Below are 19,809 nucleotides of genomic sequence, written 5' to 3'. Positions count from 1 at the left end.
ACCCTTTTCTTAGACTGCAACAGTTATGACATCAGTCTGTTTGCAGATCCTTTTTCTTGTTTTCATGTCTCCCAGAATAATTCTCAAAATGCAACATTTCATTGCACCCTTTACACCCTCATTTTCTGTGTGGTTTTTGTATTAAAAGTCCATGTCTCAGTACCTGGTGATATACACTGATAGCAAACAGTTACTTTCAGACATATTGGAAGCTTTGTTTTGAAAATTCCATCTCATTCGCTAGAATAGCTCCATATTTCCCCTTCTGTTTATTTTTTCTGCTGAAAGTCTAGTTAGAAGCCATCATTTACCAATTTAAATAAACTCATTAAACAACTGTTTGACTGGTTTGAAAAATAAATGAACAAATATTATTTTCGCTGAAGGAAATAATATTTTCAAATAGTAAAATTTGAGCCAAATTGCTATTTATTAGGCTACACAATGGCAACAACTGGTTGGCAAGATTCTTTTCAGATGGCTGGCCTCGAGTATCATTTATTATCAGCAAAAGCCAAACTTGTAAGTGTGAAAGTAATTTTTGTCTTGGTAGCAATGAAAATAAAAGCAAGGAAGGACTGACAATGTGCACTGAGTGACGTCACCAAAAATATGTATTTCAAAATTAAATAAATATTCTTTTTCTGTTGTTACTATAAAAATAAAGTTTTAATGTCCCTTTTCGAGTTAAAGTTTAGATGGATGGCAGACTTTTGTTAAGGTACTGTCTGGTACTACATGTCATTCAGAGGTAATAGTCACAGACAGGTTAGGATCCACTGTACCATGTGCATTTCTTCAAATTAAAATATGTATTTGCGCTTTTAAACATGGTTTGAATACATTAGCATTTCACCATCTTTCTTTGTATTTTCTCACCATCCATCAAACTGGAAATGCACTGTTACAGTCAAGATTTGTCTTTCATGCTGTACAATTTCACATCAATTTCAACATACAAAAACAAGCCAACACACAAACATTTGTATGTGACCCCCCGGCCCCTTACACACAAACACACAAACAAACAAACACACAAACACCACACACACACACACACACACACACACACACACACACACACAGACTTACTGCATCACAAAATATTAAATTTTACTTCCTTTACTGTTACAATTAGATTGCCACACAATTTCCTGTTCAGAGTTTTTTGTGGTCCAAAGAATTATATTACCACAAGATGAAGTAACTGACAACTTTTCATGGCTTAATTCAATAAGTAGATATGAATAAGGGAAAATATTGATACTTTAAGCATCTACAGATCCAGGACAGCTATCATTGCTTGGCAACTCTTCATAATAGCCGGATCGTGAGCACTTGCGTTGTAAAAATGCCAGTGCCCTGGAAAAAAAAGAAGAAAGAAAATATAAACAGCAGTAGACTGTATCTTGTCTTAGATGCATCTATAATAAATAATGAAGACAAATAATAAGCACACTAGACAAAACATTAGTCATCTCCAAGGGGCATGACACTAATATCGTGCAGGCTTGATAATGGCCTCAATTCAGTGAGAAAGAGTGTCCACAACTTTCTTCAGATACGTCATTTCCAGCTGAAGCCACTCATTGCTGATTAGATCCCACTGATGTATCAAATTGTGGGGAAGTTGACTGCTGATAACCAACTATGGTTTCAAATAAGGCCGCAGTACGCGGTAGCCATGCGGTCTGAGGCACCTTGCCACAATCTGTGTGGCTCCCCCATCGGAGGTTCGAGTCCTCCCTTGGGCATGGGTGTATGTGGGTGCTGTCCTTAGTGTAAGTTAGTTTAAGTTAGATTAAGTAGTGTGTACGCCTAGGGACTGATGACATCAGCAGTTTGGTCCTATAGGAATTTTTTAAAAAAAAAAAAAAATCAAATAAGGCCGCTCATTTTTCATGAGATTAATAACAGGTGATTTAGTAGATCAACTGAGGCATGTCCGGTACCTGATTCTTTATCAGGAACATGTACTTGCAGATGACTGTTATCTTCTTGGAATTCAGGAGTGTCCAGAGCACATTCATCATAAAGACGTCGAAGAAAGGGAAACACTTGACCATCAAAAACGATTATATAAACATCCTGGTTTATGTTCACAATAATGTGACTCAGTAGGTCCAAGTTACAGAACAAAAAGCACCCCCCAAAAACATCTGAGAGCCACCTCCAGCCAGAAATACACCCTTGACACACTATGATTAAGCATCTCACTGCATTGCCTGTGAACTCAAGCTTTTGAAAAGAGGCGTTATTACATCTCATTGGATCACACTACACACCTCCTGTCAGCTAATGCCTAGTTTCTGCATTACTTGGTCCAATGAAGAGGTACAGCTATGTTGTGGCTACAAGCAATGACCTTATGCAAAATGCCTGACTTTTGTTCACAGCATGAAGTTCTCTTCACAATGTTTGCTTGGAAACTGGCTGAGATTTATCTGATTCACTGAAAGTAGTAATCCCTGTTGAGTTTGAAATCAATTGTCATTGACAAACCATGACATGAATCTCAGGTCCCTAGCAATTACGATCTTTCACAACCACTGTTCTTATACTATGTTACATATCTGTAAGTGGCACTTTTTCTTGTGTATATCAATGACCTTTCATCAATAACATTACCAGATGCCAAGTTTGTATTGTTTTCCAATGATACAAACATTGCAATAAATAACAAATCAAGTGTAGTCTTAGAAAGATCAGCCAATAAAATATTTGTGGACATTAATCACTGGTTCCTAGCCAATTCTTTGTCTCTAAACTTTGAAAAAACACACTACATGCAGTTCAGAACTTGTAAGGAGTGTCCCAAGAGTATATGTCTAACATACGATGACAAGAAGATAGAAGAATTGGACAGTGTTAAATTCTTGGAATTACAGCTTGATGATAAATTCAACTGGGAGGAGCACACCACAGAACTGCTGAAGCGTCTTAACAAATCTCTGTTTGCAATGCAAATTCTGTCAGGCATATGGGATACAAAAATTGAAAAGCTGGCATAATACGCTTACTTTCACTCCATCATGTCATATGAGATTATCTTTTGGGGTAATTCATGAAGCCAAGCTAAAGTTTTCCGGGCACAAAAACATGCAGTAAGAGTTATATGTGGTGTGAACTCAAGAACATCCTGCAGAAGCCTGTTTAGGGAACTAGGGATACTAACTACTGCTTCCCAATATATTTATTCCTTAATGAAATTTGTGATTAGAAATTTATCACTTTTTCAAACCAAAAGCTCAGTTCATGGATCAATACTAGAAATAAGAATAATCTTACTTACTTTTGTACAAAAAGATATACATTATTCAGAAACACACATTTTCAATAGCTTTCCAGTAGCCCTAAAAAGCTTAACAACCAATGAAATTCAGTTTAAGAGAAGCCTAAAGGATTTATTGGTGGCCAACTCCTTCTGCTCCATTGATGAATTTCTCAGTAGAACCAACTGATTTTTGTGTGTGTGTGTGTGTGTGTGTGTGTGTGTGTGTGTGTGTGTGTGTGTAAAGTACAATCTAACTTCTGCACCATTTCAGTGCAGTAATGCGTTCATTGTAAATAAGAATTGTAGTAGTTCTATTATATGTTTATTAGTTTATTACCTTATAAATAAAAAAACTTTTTTATTTTAAATTCAGTGCATTAATGCGATCTTAGTAAATGAGTATTGTAAAATGATCCTTGCATATAGTTTTCATTAAAATAATAAAAATAAAAAAATAAAAAATGACAATGACGATGATCATTCCCCTTGGGACCTGTGGAATATACATTAGCTTATTTGCTTTAGTTGTAAATATTTGTCATGTATTATTGTTTTTCTGACATGTTCTACATCCTGGAGGACCCCCTCACTATGGATCGATTGGAATGAAAGTAAATCTAATCTAATGCCATTTTTTGTACACACACTAGGCAGTCTGCATTGATACATCAACAAATCAGCAGCTTCAGTCATGGTGTAATCATCAGCACATACAACATGATGGCTCTTTTTTACCATTTTGTCACACTGCTATGTCAACCCACCTTATCATGATTCCATACAACTGACTGACACGTGCACACTACTTCACTGTCATGACTTGAATCAGCAATGGAGTGTCACATGATCACCTGGTACCAGTTACACACCATCTATGGTGATAGACAGTGACCAGCTTAATAATTATCCAACAGTGTCATCCCTACTGGCTGTCTCTGATGTTATGAGTATGTACACATCAATAGTTGAGCAGCTCTGATAAACATAGTAGTGCCAATAACAAATAGTCGTGGAAGCCTACACTCACTCTAACACTTTCTTTTGGCAATGATGAGTTAGTAGTAGTGTTACAATATGCATTGATGAATTCATTCCTCTTGACATTTTCACGTGATATCCAACGATATATCTATAAAGCAGAAATATTTATTCCTGTTGGTGGAGAAAGCTAATTCTTGAATGTCTATGAAGCAACACAAATGTTCATGGCAAATGAAGGAAATTTATAAAATATTCAAGGAAGTTCAAAATTCGTGTTAATATTGATAAAAAAAGCTTAAAATACTATTTACTACCGGGCTACTCATCTATCTAACCACTCAAAAAGTTAGCACATCTTGCATATATCTACTCATTAAAGCTGCTGCAATTCTGTTTTACATATCGAGCAGTCATTGTAGGAAAACGTTATACTTTTATAGAGAGTATTCATAAGAAAATATGTATTTAATCAACAGTTCCACAGCCCAGAGTTATTTCCCTTCCACTTCAAAGCTTTGATTAGTGACCATATACAGCATAATGTAACAGCCTAAGATTCACCTATTGAATAATACAATACATATGACTAATTTACATCATAAAACTCAATAATTCTTGTATGAAAACATGTATGTATGATCATGTTCTAATTTCCATTTACACCTATAACTGTATAATGTCACAAGAAGTAAATATCAGACTTTAAATGAAATGTTAAACAATAAAAACACTGATAATTGAATGAAATGTTTTGTTAAAACTTCTCTTTTATGTTTGTTAAAAGCCACTGCTAAATTTTCTCAGGGCGCTATCGCCAGAAATATCATATGTATTCCAACATCAAGACATCCATCTTACAGTGGATTAAAAAAAAATCTTTCTTTAATAATATGTTATAAGCCAATTAAACACAATGCTTAATTATTTTTTCTGTGAGGCTTGATGGTTCAGGATAGCTGCCTATGTACAATGGCAGCGTACACATTCATAGAAATTACTCTTGATAAAACTCTGGTCAAAAATGAACTGGAAAATATTACAAGACACCATTTTGTATTTACTGAGATTATTTTTTTAATGCACTACTGGCCATTAAAATTGCTACACCACGAAGATGATGTGCTACAGACGCACAATTTAACCGACAGGAAGAAGATGCTGTGATATGCAAATGGTTAGCTTTTCAGAGCATTCACACAAGGTTGGCACCGGTGGCAACACCTAAAATGTGCTCACATGAGGAAAGTTTCCAACGGATTTCTCATACACAAACAGCAGTTGACCAGCGTTGCCTGGTGAAACGTTGTTGTGATGCCTTGTGTAAGCAGGAGAAATCTATACCATCACGTTTCCAACTTAGATAAAGGTCAGATTGTAGACTATCGCGATTGTGGTTTATCGTATCGCGACATTGCTGCTCATCTTGGTCGAGATCTAATGACTGTTAGCAGAATATGGAATCGGTCGGTTCAGGAGGGCAATACAGAATGCCGTGCTGGATCCCAACGTCCTCATATCACTTGCAATCAAGACAACAGGCATCTTATCCACATGGCTGTAATGGATCGTGCAGCCACGTCTCGATCCCTGAGTCAACAGATGGCTATGATTGCAAGACAACAACCATCTGCACGAACAGTTCGACGACATTTGCAGCAGCATGGACTATCAGCTCGGAGACCATGGCTGCGGTTACCCTTGACGCTGTATCACAGACAGGAGCGCCTGCGATGTTGTACTCAATGACGAACCTGGGTACATGAATGGCAAAACGTCATTTTTTCGGATGAATCCAGGTTCTGTTTACAGCATCATGATGGTCACATCCATGTTTGGCGACATCGCGGTGAACGCACATTTGAAGCGTTTATTTGTCATCACCATACCCAGCGTTATGGTATGGGGTGCCATTGATTACACGTCTCAGTCACCTCTTGTTCGCATTGACATCTCTCAGCACAGGTAGCAGCATTAGGTGAGCAGTAACAGCGACAAATGGTTAAAATATCAAGATAGATATTGAAACAACAGAATATCATTTCTTGTGTAAACGAAGAAGGAAAAAAGAAAGCTATTTTGTTCTCACTCTTTAATATTTGGAGTACATTTCAATTGATGAAATAATATTTTCATTCACAAAATAAATGTGTGCATAGATGCTATAAGTGATGGTGCTGAGATGTGTAAGAACATCATAATCAATATCCTTGCCAGCAAGCTACTTATAAGCAGACAATAGTTGGCGAGCCTTAGCTTCTAAAACTTTCTGTAGTCTACCATCTTTTCTGGTGAATATGGCATTGTCGTGTCCCACCAATAATGCAAGTTAGCAGTGAGGGTGTGCAGGCAGTAGTAGGTGTTGTGACTCGCCAATCTTTCAAAGTGCCGCCGCGCAGTTACGCACGTCCTCTATATGCAGCGCTGTCTGCCAGCCATGCAGCAGCAGCACCACCTAAATGCCAGCCTGCCAGCATCCGCTAGAATTGGACTCACTTATGATTTGACTGTTAAAGTGTACACACACCTTACTCTGTTTACTTGATCTGTGACTTTCATGTATTGCGTCTTCCTTGAAATATATTTGTTCAACTTGAAGTTATTACAATTGGCGACAAGAATGGGATTTTTCTTGTCAGCAGTAGACACACATACACTATGTATGTGTGTCTAATGCTGACAAAGGCCTTAATGGCCAAAAGCAATAATCGTGTGAATCTTTTCGTTGTGCCTATCGTGACTCAGCATCTACACTATATGGTGAGTAGCAACTTCCCTTCTCTGGTATTGTTAAAGTGGTAAAAGTTATGAAGAAAAATATCCAGACAGGTAGCAAAAGTAATTTTAAGTTATACAAGCTGGGAACCGAAACAGTTGTGGCTTAGAGAAAGACCGATGGAGAGTCAAGAATCGCAAAAAGTCAGGAACTAACACAACAAAATTGTATTTCATAGGTAAGCCCATAGGAAGAAGATTTACAAAATAAAGGAAATATGACAAAACAAGAAACTACACAGACAAGTACTGGAGGCAAAGAGGAAGCAGACACTATGGGCTAAAATGGATGAAACACAATTAAAATGCAGAAAAAGATAGATGAAAACACTAGACACTTGATAAAAAGATAACACAGCTGTAATGAGACAAGCAAAAACTCAGCAAGCAGAATTCATCACCGAGTGGAATGAGCAGATCTAAAAATGTAAATAACGGAGTCACATCCATGAAATAAGAATCCTGCAGGTTGAAGAAGTTGCACAAAAAATTATAGACAGTCAACTCACTTTTTATTTCTGTACAAGACAAGGTGAAAAATGTAGGAAAAAAGGTAACTGAAAACAGTGAAAGCAGTGAGAGTGAGACAGAAATCATCAAGGTCAAGATGGAATTTACAATGATTGCCACCACTGTGATAATTAAAAATAATAACATGGACATCTTTGTAACGGATATTTTACAGAAAGTTGCTGGAAACCTTAATACAGGGGTAAACAACATCGTATTAACTGGTTTGGAAGAAGCACAAGCTTCGATAGTGATTGCAACAAATTCCAACCATGTCAAAGACTATATCTAATGACATTTTTGTGCAGGCTTAAATGGGGAAATGAGCAGACACAAAAATGATAGATTATGCAGTGAAGCAGATGGAAGTAGAAGCAGACAACTGGGCAAATTCCCTGAAATTAGACAAGATGACATATGATTAGTCTCAAAAATATTTCACACAGAAATATCGGTCAAAGTAAATACAAGGATAGGTCAAGAATGAACTGAGACTACAAGCATATAATAGACAGATGGATGAGTAGCTAACCCGCATGTTACACAAGTCACTTGAATTAATTAGATCAGTAATGAACAAAGTATTGGTGCAATATGGAGACATGTCATTCAGTGTGATAGTAAAAAAGGAGGAGCGAGCAAAAATTATTTTAAAATGCATAGGAAGGGGGTACTAACTACTCAAATCATGAATTCAGAGCTGAACAGCCAGCAGACCAGCAGCACACCAACAATTGGCAATGCAAAGTGTAGAATGACAGATGGCGAGAAGGCAGGTTTGGCTACACAAGGGAAATTTTCCAAGGTCATGGCAAGGACCACAGCAGATGCAGCAACTCTGGAGCAGGCTCATACCCACACAAACATGAGATGAGACAACAAACAGGTGAAGCAAGATATGAAGAGAGCCACGATAACTGTTGACAGCAATGAGGAAACTGTAAATGTGATGAGAGGCAGTACTTCAGGAACAGAGGAGAGAAGGAAATATATAGACCCTGTTGCACCAATTGCAAATGGCACCTTTACAAACTGTAACACAGAAATGGGATATGATTAGAGGAATAAAGTTCAATAAGTAGTCAATAAAAAGCTTAATGATGCAAAGCAGTTAGTGAACAGTAACAAAATAAATTGCAATAAAGTGGTTAAGATAAATGGTAAAGCATTGGGTAATAATAAAGTCAAGTCAGTTAAAGCTGATGTTATAGGTACGAAAGAGATTATAACTGATTCAGAAGAATAATATGGTAATGCCTAAGAAGATGATCCAAAAGTACCAAACACTTCTAATGCTGAGCCATTGAATGACCTTGCAACATTATCCAAAGTAGTGGAGGGTGTGTATATGGAAGACAGGTGGATGTCATGACATGAAAACAAGTCAATGCATGTGCTCTCAACAACAGCATTTCCTGAACCAGAAACTGAATTAAAGGAGATAAGATAAGCACAAGAACAAGACTAAAATTGTAACATTATTCGAGGTGTTAGACTGGAACATAAGCAAACTAAAATTACAGTAGCCGAATGGCACCAGAACAAGTACAACAACAAGGCTAAAATTGTAACACTATTTGAGATGTTACACAAGCACACTAAAATTATGAAAGCTGCATGTTGCACCTCCAGAACCAGACCTAGAAAATGTTTCTAAATTAAAGAAATGATGTAACAGTTTGAAAGTGAATTTCCATGCAAAGACAAAGATGTATGAAATGGAAAACAATTTATACAAGGCAAATAATTGTTTAAAATATGTATATTCTGTCAAAAAGAAATAATTGGAAACTGTAAAAATGAGAATAAAAGTATTTAAAGAAGGTAAGGGCTCAACTACAAAAATCAATTAAAGAGAGCAGGGTAAAGGAAGATAGATTGATGCTGCAAAATCCACTAGTTCCAAGTGTACTCACAAAGAGATAGCATCTACTCATCATTACCGATTTCATCCGAATTTATGGCTTATGTAATGCTTGTTCAGAAATGAGTCATGGGCCTAGCGAGGCTTGAGCCATTCATGTTAGTACTGTTTCCAGGAAGAGGTTGGCGCAGCAGAAAGAGTATATAAAGTTAAACTGGGGGTAATGGGGTTGAGTCTTTGTGGTTTCTTTTCTTTCCCCCCCTAATTAATTACACTGCAAATAAACTGAAATAACGTCCAATGTATCGTATTTATTAGTGTTTTTATAAAAGGTATGAAAAAGAAATGAAATTTTCCAGGAATGATTTGTAAGGCATACAGAAGACCTTCATACCTAAAATTAAACACTTTTGTTATTATCTCGCATTTACATATGCTGGGGTCATATTCATCTTAAAAACAGGGGCATCTTGCACATGCTATAAACATCACATTTATTATGATTTCATCATGGTTTTAAAGAATCTAAAGAAAACTTAACTGGTTTGCTTTCATAAATGGCTCTCCCTCATCGGAGAGTGTGGCAACAAACCATGTACAATGCATAATTTCACTTACTAGCCTGTCAATCAGTCAGTAAAATCTGGGTGGGAGATTACTTATGCCACCCTGGCAAACCAAAGCAATGTTTCTCCCACCTCTCAATGGTGGACCATGGAAGTGGTTCATTACACCTACTACCTTTTCAAAGACACTTGTGAAAGATAGCTATGTGGCTTCTCTTAATATGGAGTCCTACAAATATTCTTTCCTCTCTTCTTACTTGAATTACTAATGAAAAGTTCTCTCAGCTGCATATGTACATGAATTCATGTGCCCTTTGTCCACGGTTTCCACAAAGCTTTTGATGAGACCGATTAAATGTGTAGTGTAAGTTCTTTTTGTAAAGGTTTTGTAAAGGCAGAAGTGTTCCTCCTTGATAGGTGATTGTTGTACCCAATAGTGCATTTTTCTATCTCTGTAGACATACCAGTATAGAAAGCAATAGTGTTTAGTGTACCTGGGGTGCATGCCGAGAAAACTTCAATTACCTTGAGATCTCGAGATTGGAACCTTGGGATGTTGGATGAGAAAGTAATCTTCCTTCTCTGTTGTGGCACGTCCATCACTGTATTCATTTTCAGTCATTAACTCATTCTTAGGTGGGAAGGCAGGGGTAATGGTGTTTCCAGCTCTTGTTTATTACAAAATTGCTTGTATTGAGATTCATCAAAGTTTACTGACAGCCCATTTATCAAGAACCAGTTTGCTGGAACTTGATTCTTTTTAGTGTCTGTTTAGCTGGACTGTTATTTCATAAACTAGATCTAGATGTGTACTCAACATTGCCTTGGTATGTATGCATTCCAACAATTCCATTAACCCATCTCTCCCCCCCCCCCCCCCCCCATCTTACTGTCCATCTCTTCTGCCCTCCTCTTTGTCCCTCTTCTTCTCATCCCTTCAACCTCTGTTTACCTTCTCCAACCCCTCCCTCTCTATGTCCATATCCTCCTGCTCCTCCCCCTGCCCATATGCTACTCCTGCCCCCTCCCCCCCCCCCTCTCTGTCCATCTCCTCCACTCCTCTTTCCCCTTCTCTTTTTCTGTCCATTTACTCCTCCCTATATCTCAGCCTATCACCTCCCCCCTTCCACCCCCCCCCCCCCCCCCCGCGCCACTCTCTCTCTGCCCAGGTCCTCCTCTTTCTTTCCTCTACCCATTTCCTTCTACTCCACCCTTTGTCTACCTTTTCCTCTTCTCTTTCTCTGTCCATTTTCCCCTCTCCCTAGCTCTCTATCCACCTCCTCTTCCTCACTACCTATGAACATGTTCTCCTTACCCCCACCCCCACTTTCTGTTCATGTCCTCCCCCTTTCTCTCACCACATTATCACTCCTACACTAGGACACTGCTGGGTCTTACCCGCACAGTATCTTTTCCCAGGTAGTAATATGTGTGTATACATGACATTTATGTAAAAATATATTAAATATATGTGACATGTCCATATGTGGGAAGAACTGAGGGAAAGATTTCACCCTGCAGTTTTGTTTCCATGTAGTTCAATGTCTATGATGTCATATCTCCTAAACTGAATGTCACACAATGATATAAGGGGCAATCAAAAACCTTTTGTTCAAAAGCCATACAGTCCAGAATCAGTATGCCACACAGGCAAAGTCACTGTGAGCACTGAGGCAATCACCCCCAAGAAGCACCATGTTGAAGAAAATCATCACGCACTTCGCATGAAGAAGTCCTTAACTGCCTGCTGCACATCTTTGTCCAACAGGAATCTACAACCCTTCAAGGACTTTTTTAAGAAACTGTAGATATGATAATCATGTAAGGGGGAACCAAGCGAGGTGGCGTAGTGGTTAGCACACTGTACTCGCATTCGGGAGGATGATGGTTCAATCCCGCGTCCGGCAATCCAGATTTAGGTTTTCCATGATTTCCCAAAATCGCTTCAGGCAAATGCCTGGATGGTTCCTTTGAAAGGACATGGCCAGGTTTCTTCCCCATTCTTCCCTTATCTGATGAGACCAATGACCTCGCAGTTTGGTCTCTTCCCCCAAATAACCCAACCCCAACATAAGTGAAACTATATGGCAAGTGCTTGAGTGTCCCCCACTTGAGTTGGTATAACTTCTGCATTGCAAAACTTGTGATATGGGGACATGCACTATCATGAAGTAGCAGCACCTCTTGGCGCACCATTCAGCGAACAGTGGTTTTCGACAGACACGCTGCGCACCCACATTCTTCATTTTCCAATAGATGTCTACCACAGTTTGTCCTACAGCCACCAAGAAAGAGTAACTGCTTGTTGGTCCTGTATGGACGCATTTGTTGATAATGTCATCATAGTTCACATTTCTGCATTTACCACAAGGATATCAGAGGGACATGACTGCCGCACTAATCCCTAGCCTACTTGTTGGTGCTTATATACCCACATCAGAAACACTGTTGCACATCTGCTATAGCCGTGGCCATAAATGGAAGCTTTTTGATCATCCCTTATATAATTTCATAGGTACATGCAGCACCATATGCGGATATGGCCTGCTAAATGTGTTGTGAATAGAGTTATTAGCAAAGAGGTAATACATTTGAACATCATGCAAGATGCAGCAGTTTTTCGAGCATCTCAGTGTTTATGGCATCATATCTCCTGAACTATCTGTCATACAATGATACTAATTTGCAGATACATTCAATGGTAGAGGGGAATACTGTCTGCAAAATTTGTTGCAAATACAATTAGAAGTAAATAAGTAATAAATTACAATATCACATATAATGCAGCAGTTTCACTACATGGAGATCAAAAATGTAGTAAGTGATAAATTTTTTCATTTAATCTTTTTGTGGCAGTTGTCACAGAGAAAAAATTTCATAAATGTTTGAAATTATGTGTAAAGTTTGTTGCAAGTAACTAAGTGCTCTCATTCTCAAACACTGGGTGAATAAAGTCTGGGTATTCGCACGTCATAGGCTACACTACTTCTATACTCAGTACCTCTGACTAAAAAAAAGATCAGAACTGCAGAATTTGAGATGTGATACAATAGAAATTTTGTTGATGTTGAAGTGATGTAAAACAAATTTGTATTCACACTTCCAAACTCCTCAGAAAAGCAATAAAATAACATTTAAAGACTCCAAATTTCAAAAACTCACACAGAATATCACTGTACCAGAGCCTCTTTTTTTTACGATCAAGCATTACACACACACACACACACACACACACACACACACACACACACACACAAATGTGTATGGATTCTTTTTTATGCTATCCCTGCCCTTTCTTGATTAATAATTATATTGGAACATTTACTATTATTGACATTAAGAGTCACCTGTGACTCCCTCCACAATGTGTGGGTAAATATTTATATCAAATTCAGTTGTACCAAATTTGAGTACTTACAATGAGAGTCCAACATTAACAGTGTAGAAAACTGCAGACATCAGGTAGAATGCTCCAGCAAAACTTGCAATGGTGGCATTGTACACAGCTGTGTAGAGAGGCGATGCTACCAATGGCATAACAGACTCCAGTGCTGCAGTCAGGGAGAATACACTACCTGTAACACAAGGAATTGGCCTTTTTAACAAATGAATATTTATTACTATCAGACAAAAGAAAATAAACATCAAATTTATCCCATTTATCAAAGATAAGTAGTCATATAGCATGAAAAGAAGAAACCAAGTCTAAAAATTTATATGCTTTTTAAAATCAGCAAACATACAGATTACATAAGCCAGCCAGCCAACAACAGATTACATTAAGATTGTAGTTATGATGTTACTTCCTCAAGTGGCACTGGGAAGTCCACATGCAATGTGCAAAATGTGAACATCAAGACAGACAATAATATTAGGTTGGTACATAAGTTCATAAAGTTTTTGTTTTTTATGCTGGTATTCCAGTTGCTATGGGTTTATTTATCAATTATCATTTTTATTTGTAGTTCACTGTTGCTATTTGAGTTTCTATGTTGTCATTTGTCATTTGGAGATAGTGAGTGGAGCCTTGAACACTAGAAAATTGAGTGACAAGTGGAGAAATCTGAATATTTCTGACATATTCTTCTGACAGCAGTGGAAGCACCCAGAAACAATTTCACCAGGTATGAGGATAATGCCACTGGGCGGCAAAAGGTAAGGAAACAATTTTCTCATTTTAAGGAGAATTGTTTTGACATTAGTGGCTCTCCACATTCAGGAAGACCTCTGCAGCTGATGAAGATCATTATTCCACAATGATCCTAATCAGTGTACTTGAGAACTCTCAGATGCAATAAACTGTTATCGTTCCACCATCATGTGACATTTGCATACAATGAGGAAGGTTCAAAAATCGATTATATGGGTACCACATGCTCTATACCAAAATCACAAAAATCAGGGGGTGGCCATATGTGCATCTCTGCTTGCTCATTATCAATTGGCTCATGAAAGATATCGACCATTCCTATCCTGCATCATTACTGGTGATGAGAAATTGTGTCTTTATGCTAACATAAGGAAAAGAAATGAATAGTTGCACCCAAACAATGCAGCAACTTCCCAATACACAGACCTGCATGCATCCACAAAAGATAATGTTATGCATCTGGTGGAACAACAACAGTGTGGTGTACTACAATGGTTTCCTTGAGGTGTAACTGTCATTGCTGACATTTGTTGTCAACAACTGAGATGTCTCACAGATGCAAATCAAAGAACAAGTAGGAAGACTATGTGAAGTGATGCTACTCTTCTACAATCTCTTCCCACATTCTGCTATACTGACAAAAAACAATGTACAGGAGCTGGGTTGGGAAGTCATTCTGCAGCCACCTTATTCATCTGATCTTGCACCCTCAGATTTTCACCTATTCCACTCTCTATTGAAAAACTTTCAAGAAACTTGCTTTCCAAATGAAAATGTGTTCCAAATATGGCTCAATGAGTCCTTTGTCCCAAAACCACGTGATTCCTACAATCGCAGAAACAAAAATTTATCCCAGCATAGGCATATTCTTGGAAATAGTGAAGGAGAAATTATTATTGTTGATTAAAGTCTCTGTGGTATGTATATGTTGTGTTTATTACACATATGGAAAAATACTACAAACTTATACACCGGCCTAATATATAAAATTTATACATTACAATTAATATACTTTAGATCATAAGGAAACCACACTGCCTTACAGAAATAAATGGGTGTGTGAGTTGTGCTTCTGTGAATGTGTGTGTGTGTATGCTGTTTAATTCAGAAGAAGGGCTTTTGGCCATAAGCTTTCTTGTTTAGCAGTCCTCCTGTTGTGCCTCTCTGCAATGTAACAGCTCCTTTATATGGTGAGTAGCACTCTATCCTTTTCATAATACAGTATTGTCATTATTTCATCCTGGATTTTTCCACTGATAAAAATAAAAATATTTTTATATACAGATATGATAACAGCAGTAATGCAGGACAGACTCTAATAATTGATAAGAAACTAGAAGCTAATATGAATAACAGAGTGCCTTCATTATTACACCCAAGATAAGATACACAAAAAAGGCCTTCTCTTGCTGCACTGTATTTTATTTCTCTCAAGTGTGTTTTACCTTTTTTCACTTTAATGCATCACCATTGGGATCTAGAATGATACAGTTTTGTTTTTATATGTGTTATTTGTAGATTATAAAACAGTTCACATCTAATTTTTTATGTAAATACATGATTACTTACAGTTCATCATGTTTTTAGTTGGCATCTGCATTTCCTCTCATCTGGCCACATGCTGGAGGTTGCACAACAGCTCTGTTTACAAAACATAAGTATATTTTTATGTTCTGGACTTTTTTCTTCCCACTTTTCATCTTGTTTGCCTTTTTTGTTATGATGCACTATCAGTCTTCTGTTACTAATTATAGATATTTGATCCAAAACTGTGACTTCAAGATGTAGCTACTTTGAGTTCACTAAGTGTCTCATCCTGTTTGGCTTGTTTACATACATGTTGCCAACCTAACAAACTATATGCTGCAAACTAACATCTTCCTCCCTCCCTCCCTCCCTCCCTCTCTCTCTCTCTCTCTCTCTCTCTCTCTCTCTCTCTCCCCCCCCCCCCCCCCCCCCCACACACACACACACACAAACACACACACACGAGAGAGAGTGTATGGTTGTAGAATATTGAATACAAATGTAATAGCTGTCAGAGAATGGTTGTTCAGCTGATTTGAGTTTTGGTTTAAATATTTTGTGGAAAGATTCACACATGAGTGAATGGAAAGGGTTCGGGTGGTATTGTTACTATTACTGTGATAATAGACCTCTATTGTAGTGTTGCTCTATTATTTTACTTATTAGTGTAAACAATAAGTTGTTTGTCATGTGTACTTGATCATTCAACTGGGATTTCTGATTGGTTTTCTGTATGTGGTAGTTTTGTTGCAGGAATAGGAGGTGTTCTTTATTGATGGTCCTAACTATTTTCACGTCTTCTTCTCTAGGTATTGTGCAAATGTGGAGTGGTTTTTCACATTCTTCCATGCTATCATATGTTCTTTGTATCTGACATCAAATGTTCTGCCTGTTTGTCCTGTGTATCTGCCATCAAAAGTGTTTCACAGTAATTGATATAGATCTGCTTTCTGTGCTTGCTGCGGAGGATGGCCATGCAAACAAACTCGACAGTACCATATAGCCTACTAGCTCCACAGGTGATGAGAGCTGGAAGGAAGAAATTATGAGATAAAAGAAATTATTCAAATATTTAAGGGAGATGAGATTTTACTATGAAGGGAGAATGGAATTCAATAGCACTACAAGGACTGGATGGGAAAGGAGATAAAGGGGAAGTTGCCTAGAAAACTTTTGTTCAAAGAACAGTTTAATCATAGCGAACATCAAATGGTGGTTTAAGAATTTTTGCAGAAGGTGGTAAATGTGGAAGTGACCTGGAAATACTGGAAGGTTTCAAGTAGATGGCATAATGGTAAGACAAATCAAATACTGGAAAATCTAGGCTGGAGTAACTATAATGTTATGGAAAGGTAGATTGCTGCTCACCATATAGAGAAGATTTTGAATTGCAGACTACAACAAAAAGAGTGCTACAAATTTGAGCTTTTGACCACAAGCTCTTCTTCTAAGTCAGAAAACAAACACACATTCAAAAAAATGTTCAAATGTAAGTGAAATCTTATGGGACTTAACTACTAAGGTCATCAGTCCCTAAACTTACACACTACTTAACCTAAATGATCCTAAGGACAAACACACACACCCATGCCCGAGGGAGGACTCGAACCTCCACCAGGACCAGCCGCACAGTCCATGACTGCAGCGCCCTAGACCTCTCAGCTAATCCCGCGCGGCAAACACACATTCACACAAGCACAATTCTCTCACATATGACCACTGCCTCTGACTGCTAAGGGCAGACTGCATCTAGCAGCTATACCTGATTGTGGAGGGGGAGGGTTAGCAATCTGTGGATGGTGTGGGTAAGGAGGAGGCTGGGGTGGGAGGAATAGTAGGAGGGCAAGTGTAGTGCCGCTTATGAGTGCTGCTGGGAGGGATGAGGATGGGAGGGGGGGAAGGAAAAAGAGAGAAGCAGAGGAGGGAGGAAAAACTAATGGGCATGTTGGGGGAACAAAGACTGTGTAGTGCTAGAGTGGGAGGAGGAAAAGACATATGAGAATGTAGGATATACTGCAGGGACATTTCCCACCTGCACAATTTTCAGTTATAGCATTCGTAGGTGATGAGAAGGGATTGATCATATCCTTGATGTTATTCAGCACTGAACATGCAGTGAAGGAAAAGGAGAGGTTTTGAAAGGGAATTAACGTTCAGGAAAGAAAATTAAAACTTTGAGGTTTGTCAAGACATTGCAAGTCTGTCAGAGATGACAAAAGACTTGGAAGAACAGCTGAATGGAATACATATTGCCTTGAAGAACCACTACAAGATGAACATCAACAAAAGTAGAATTAGATTAATGAAATGTAATCAAATTAACTCAGGTAATTCGGTAGCAGTAGATGAGTATTGTTATTTGAGCAGCACAATGAGTGATGGTGGAAGAAATAGAAAGGATATAAAATGCGAAATTGCAACAGCAAGAAAAGAAGTTCTGAATATATATTACAGTGTTAACAAATATTTTCAGTAGCTGTTTGTCTGAGGTGTGGTTTTGTGCAGAAGTGTAGTGTGGATGCTAAACAGTTACAACAGGATGAGAATAGAAGCTTTTTAAATGTATTGGTGCAGAATAATGCTGAAAATTAGAGTGGTCAAACTGGATAACTAATGAAGATGTACTGAAATTAACCGTGGAGAAAAAAAATTTATGGCACAATTTAACTAAAAGAAGTGACTGGTTGATAGGAACATCCTGATGCATCAAGGAATCAACAATTTGGTAATGGAGGGAAGTGTGGGGATATAAAATGTAGAGGCACACCAAGTGTTGTCAACAGTAAATAGGTTCAAATGGATGTAGGAGGCACTAGTTTTCTTGAGATGAACAAGCTTGCACAGGACAGATTAGCAAGACTAGCTGCATCAGTCTAATCCTTGGATTGAAGACGATGACAATATCCTACAGATATCAACAGCTTTTTCTTCACATAATCTAATTCATTTATTATCAGGTGCAATTGGCACAAGAATCTTAAATATACAGCATTTTTATTCAAAAGAAAGTGCTTTCAATTTACAGTTTTGCGTTTCATATTAAATGTTTCAGTTTCAACAGTCATAAAAGCATTGGAACAAGCTGCAGGCCTAGATCTTGAAGAAAAACTATTAATTTACGTAGAAGATGTGGTCATAACACCCAAACCATGAGAAGAACACTATCATATACTACATAAGTTATCAACTCCCTTGTATTACCATGGAGTCCCTACAAAACTGTGCAAATTACAATTTGAAAGAGAAGAAATAAAGTTTTTAGGAGACAATGTAAACACTCAAGCCATACCAGCAGATTCCCATTGATTAGTAGTGATCACATGAAATTCAGAACCAATGTATAATAACCAATTAAAATCATATTTAGAGTTGATTGGCTTCTTTGGGGATTCAGTGTTAAACACACCTCACTCACTAACACATTTGTAACAAAAATTAAATGGAAGTGGACTTCATAACATAGACAGAATTCCAAAAAAGCAATGAAGTTTATCTAATATTCTCTAAAATAAACAAAAGTATTAATATGATAAACTAATTATTTGATTTCAACAAGAAACCAAAAGAAAATATAAGCAGAAACTGAAACATTATGCCAGGTGGTTATAAGTAAAGTGCAGCTTTTCTCAGAGGTTCAGTGTGCACTGTAATTACCTTATTGCAGCAAAACTTGGTAGATATGCTAATGCGTTAATGTGAAATCGATTTATGCTAGAAAAAATTAGTTCCAAATTTGGCCACCAGATGCAAATCTGATACTGTGAGTGCAGGACTGATGAATAGAAATATTCCACATGTAATGGATTAGGAATAGCCTGTGGGCAGAAAAGATCAAGCAAGTGAAAAAGGCACAATGTTTATTTTATTATTAACCACCACTTACACAATTTGTTCAATATGAGCAATGGAAACATTGATGAGATGGTCATCCATAAAATGATGTGATCAGCAGATGCTTGCAGCAGTTCCAGTGAAATCTGAGCAATGTGTTTCTGTCTTCAGATGAGGTACAGACTGAATGTGTACTGATAAAGGCATTCTTTTAGATATCCACAGAGCCAAAACTACACGGATGCAAATCAGATGAATTTGCAGGCTATGCATATGGAAAACCTCTGGAGATAACATGTGTTTGGAAGGTCACATCAATCAGATTTTTCACTGG

The 19,809-nt window shown here is 37.8% G+C and overlaps 1 protein-coding gene across 1 annotated transcript in view; it reads right to left on the bottom strand.

Moving 5' to 3' along the window:
- Positions 1-460: 460 nt before the first annotated feature.
- Positions 461-19,809, bottom strand: part of LOC126475355 (proton-coupled folate transporter-like) — a 311,104-nt gene continuing 291,755 nt past the window's right edge. The window contains exons 10-11 of the mRNA XM_050103168.1: positions 13,386-13,542; positions 461-1,362 (exon numbers count right to left, since the gene is read on the bottom strand). Of these exons, the coding sequence (XP_049959125.1) occupies positions 1,269-1,362; positions 13,386-13,542 (251 nt within the window). The 3' untranslated portion in view covers positions 461-1,268. The remainder of the gene's footprint in view (positions 1,363-13,385; positions 13,543-19,809) is intronic.

Source organism: Schistocerca serialis, chromosome 4 (genome assembly GCF_023864345.2).
Source record: "Schistocerca serialis cubense isolate TAMUIC-IGC-003099 chromosome 4, iqSchSeri2.2, whole genome shotgun sequence".
NCBI classification, from domain to species: Eukaryota; Metazoa; Arthropoda; class Insecta; order Orthoptera; family Acrididae; genus Schistocerca; species Schistocerca serialis.
This window is presented reverse-complemented; position numbering and strand designations above follow the sequence as displayed.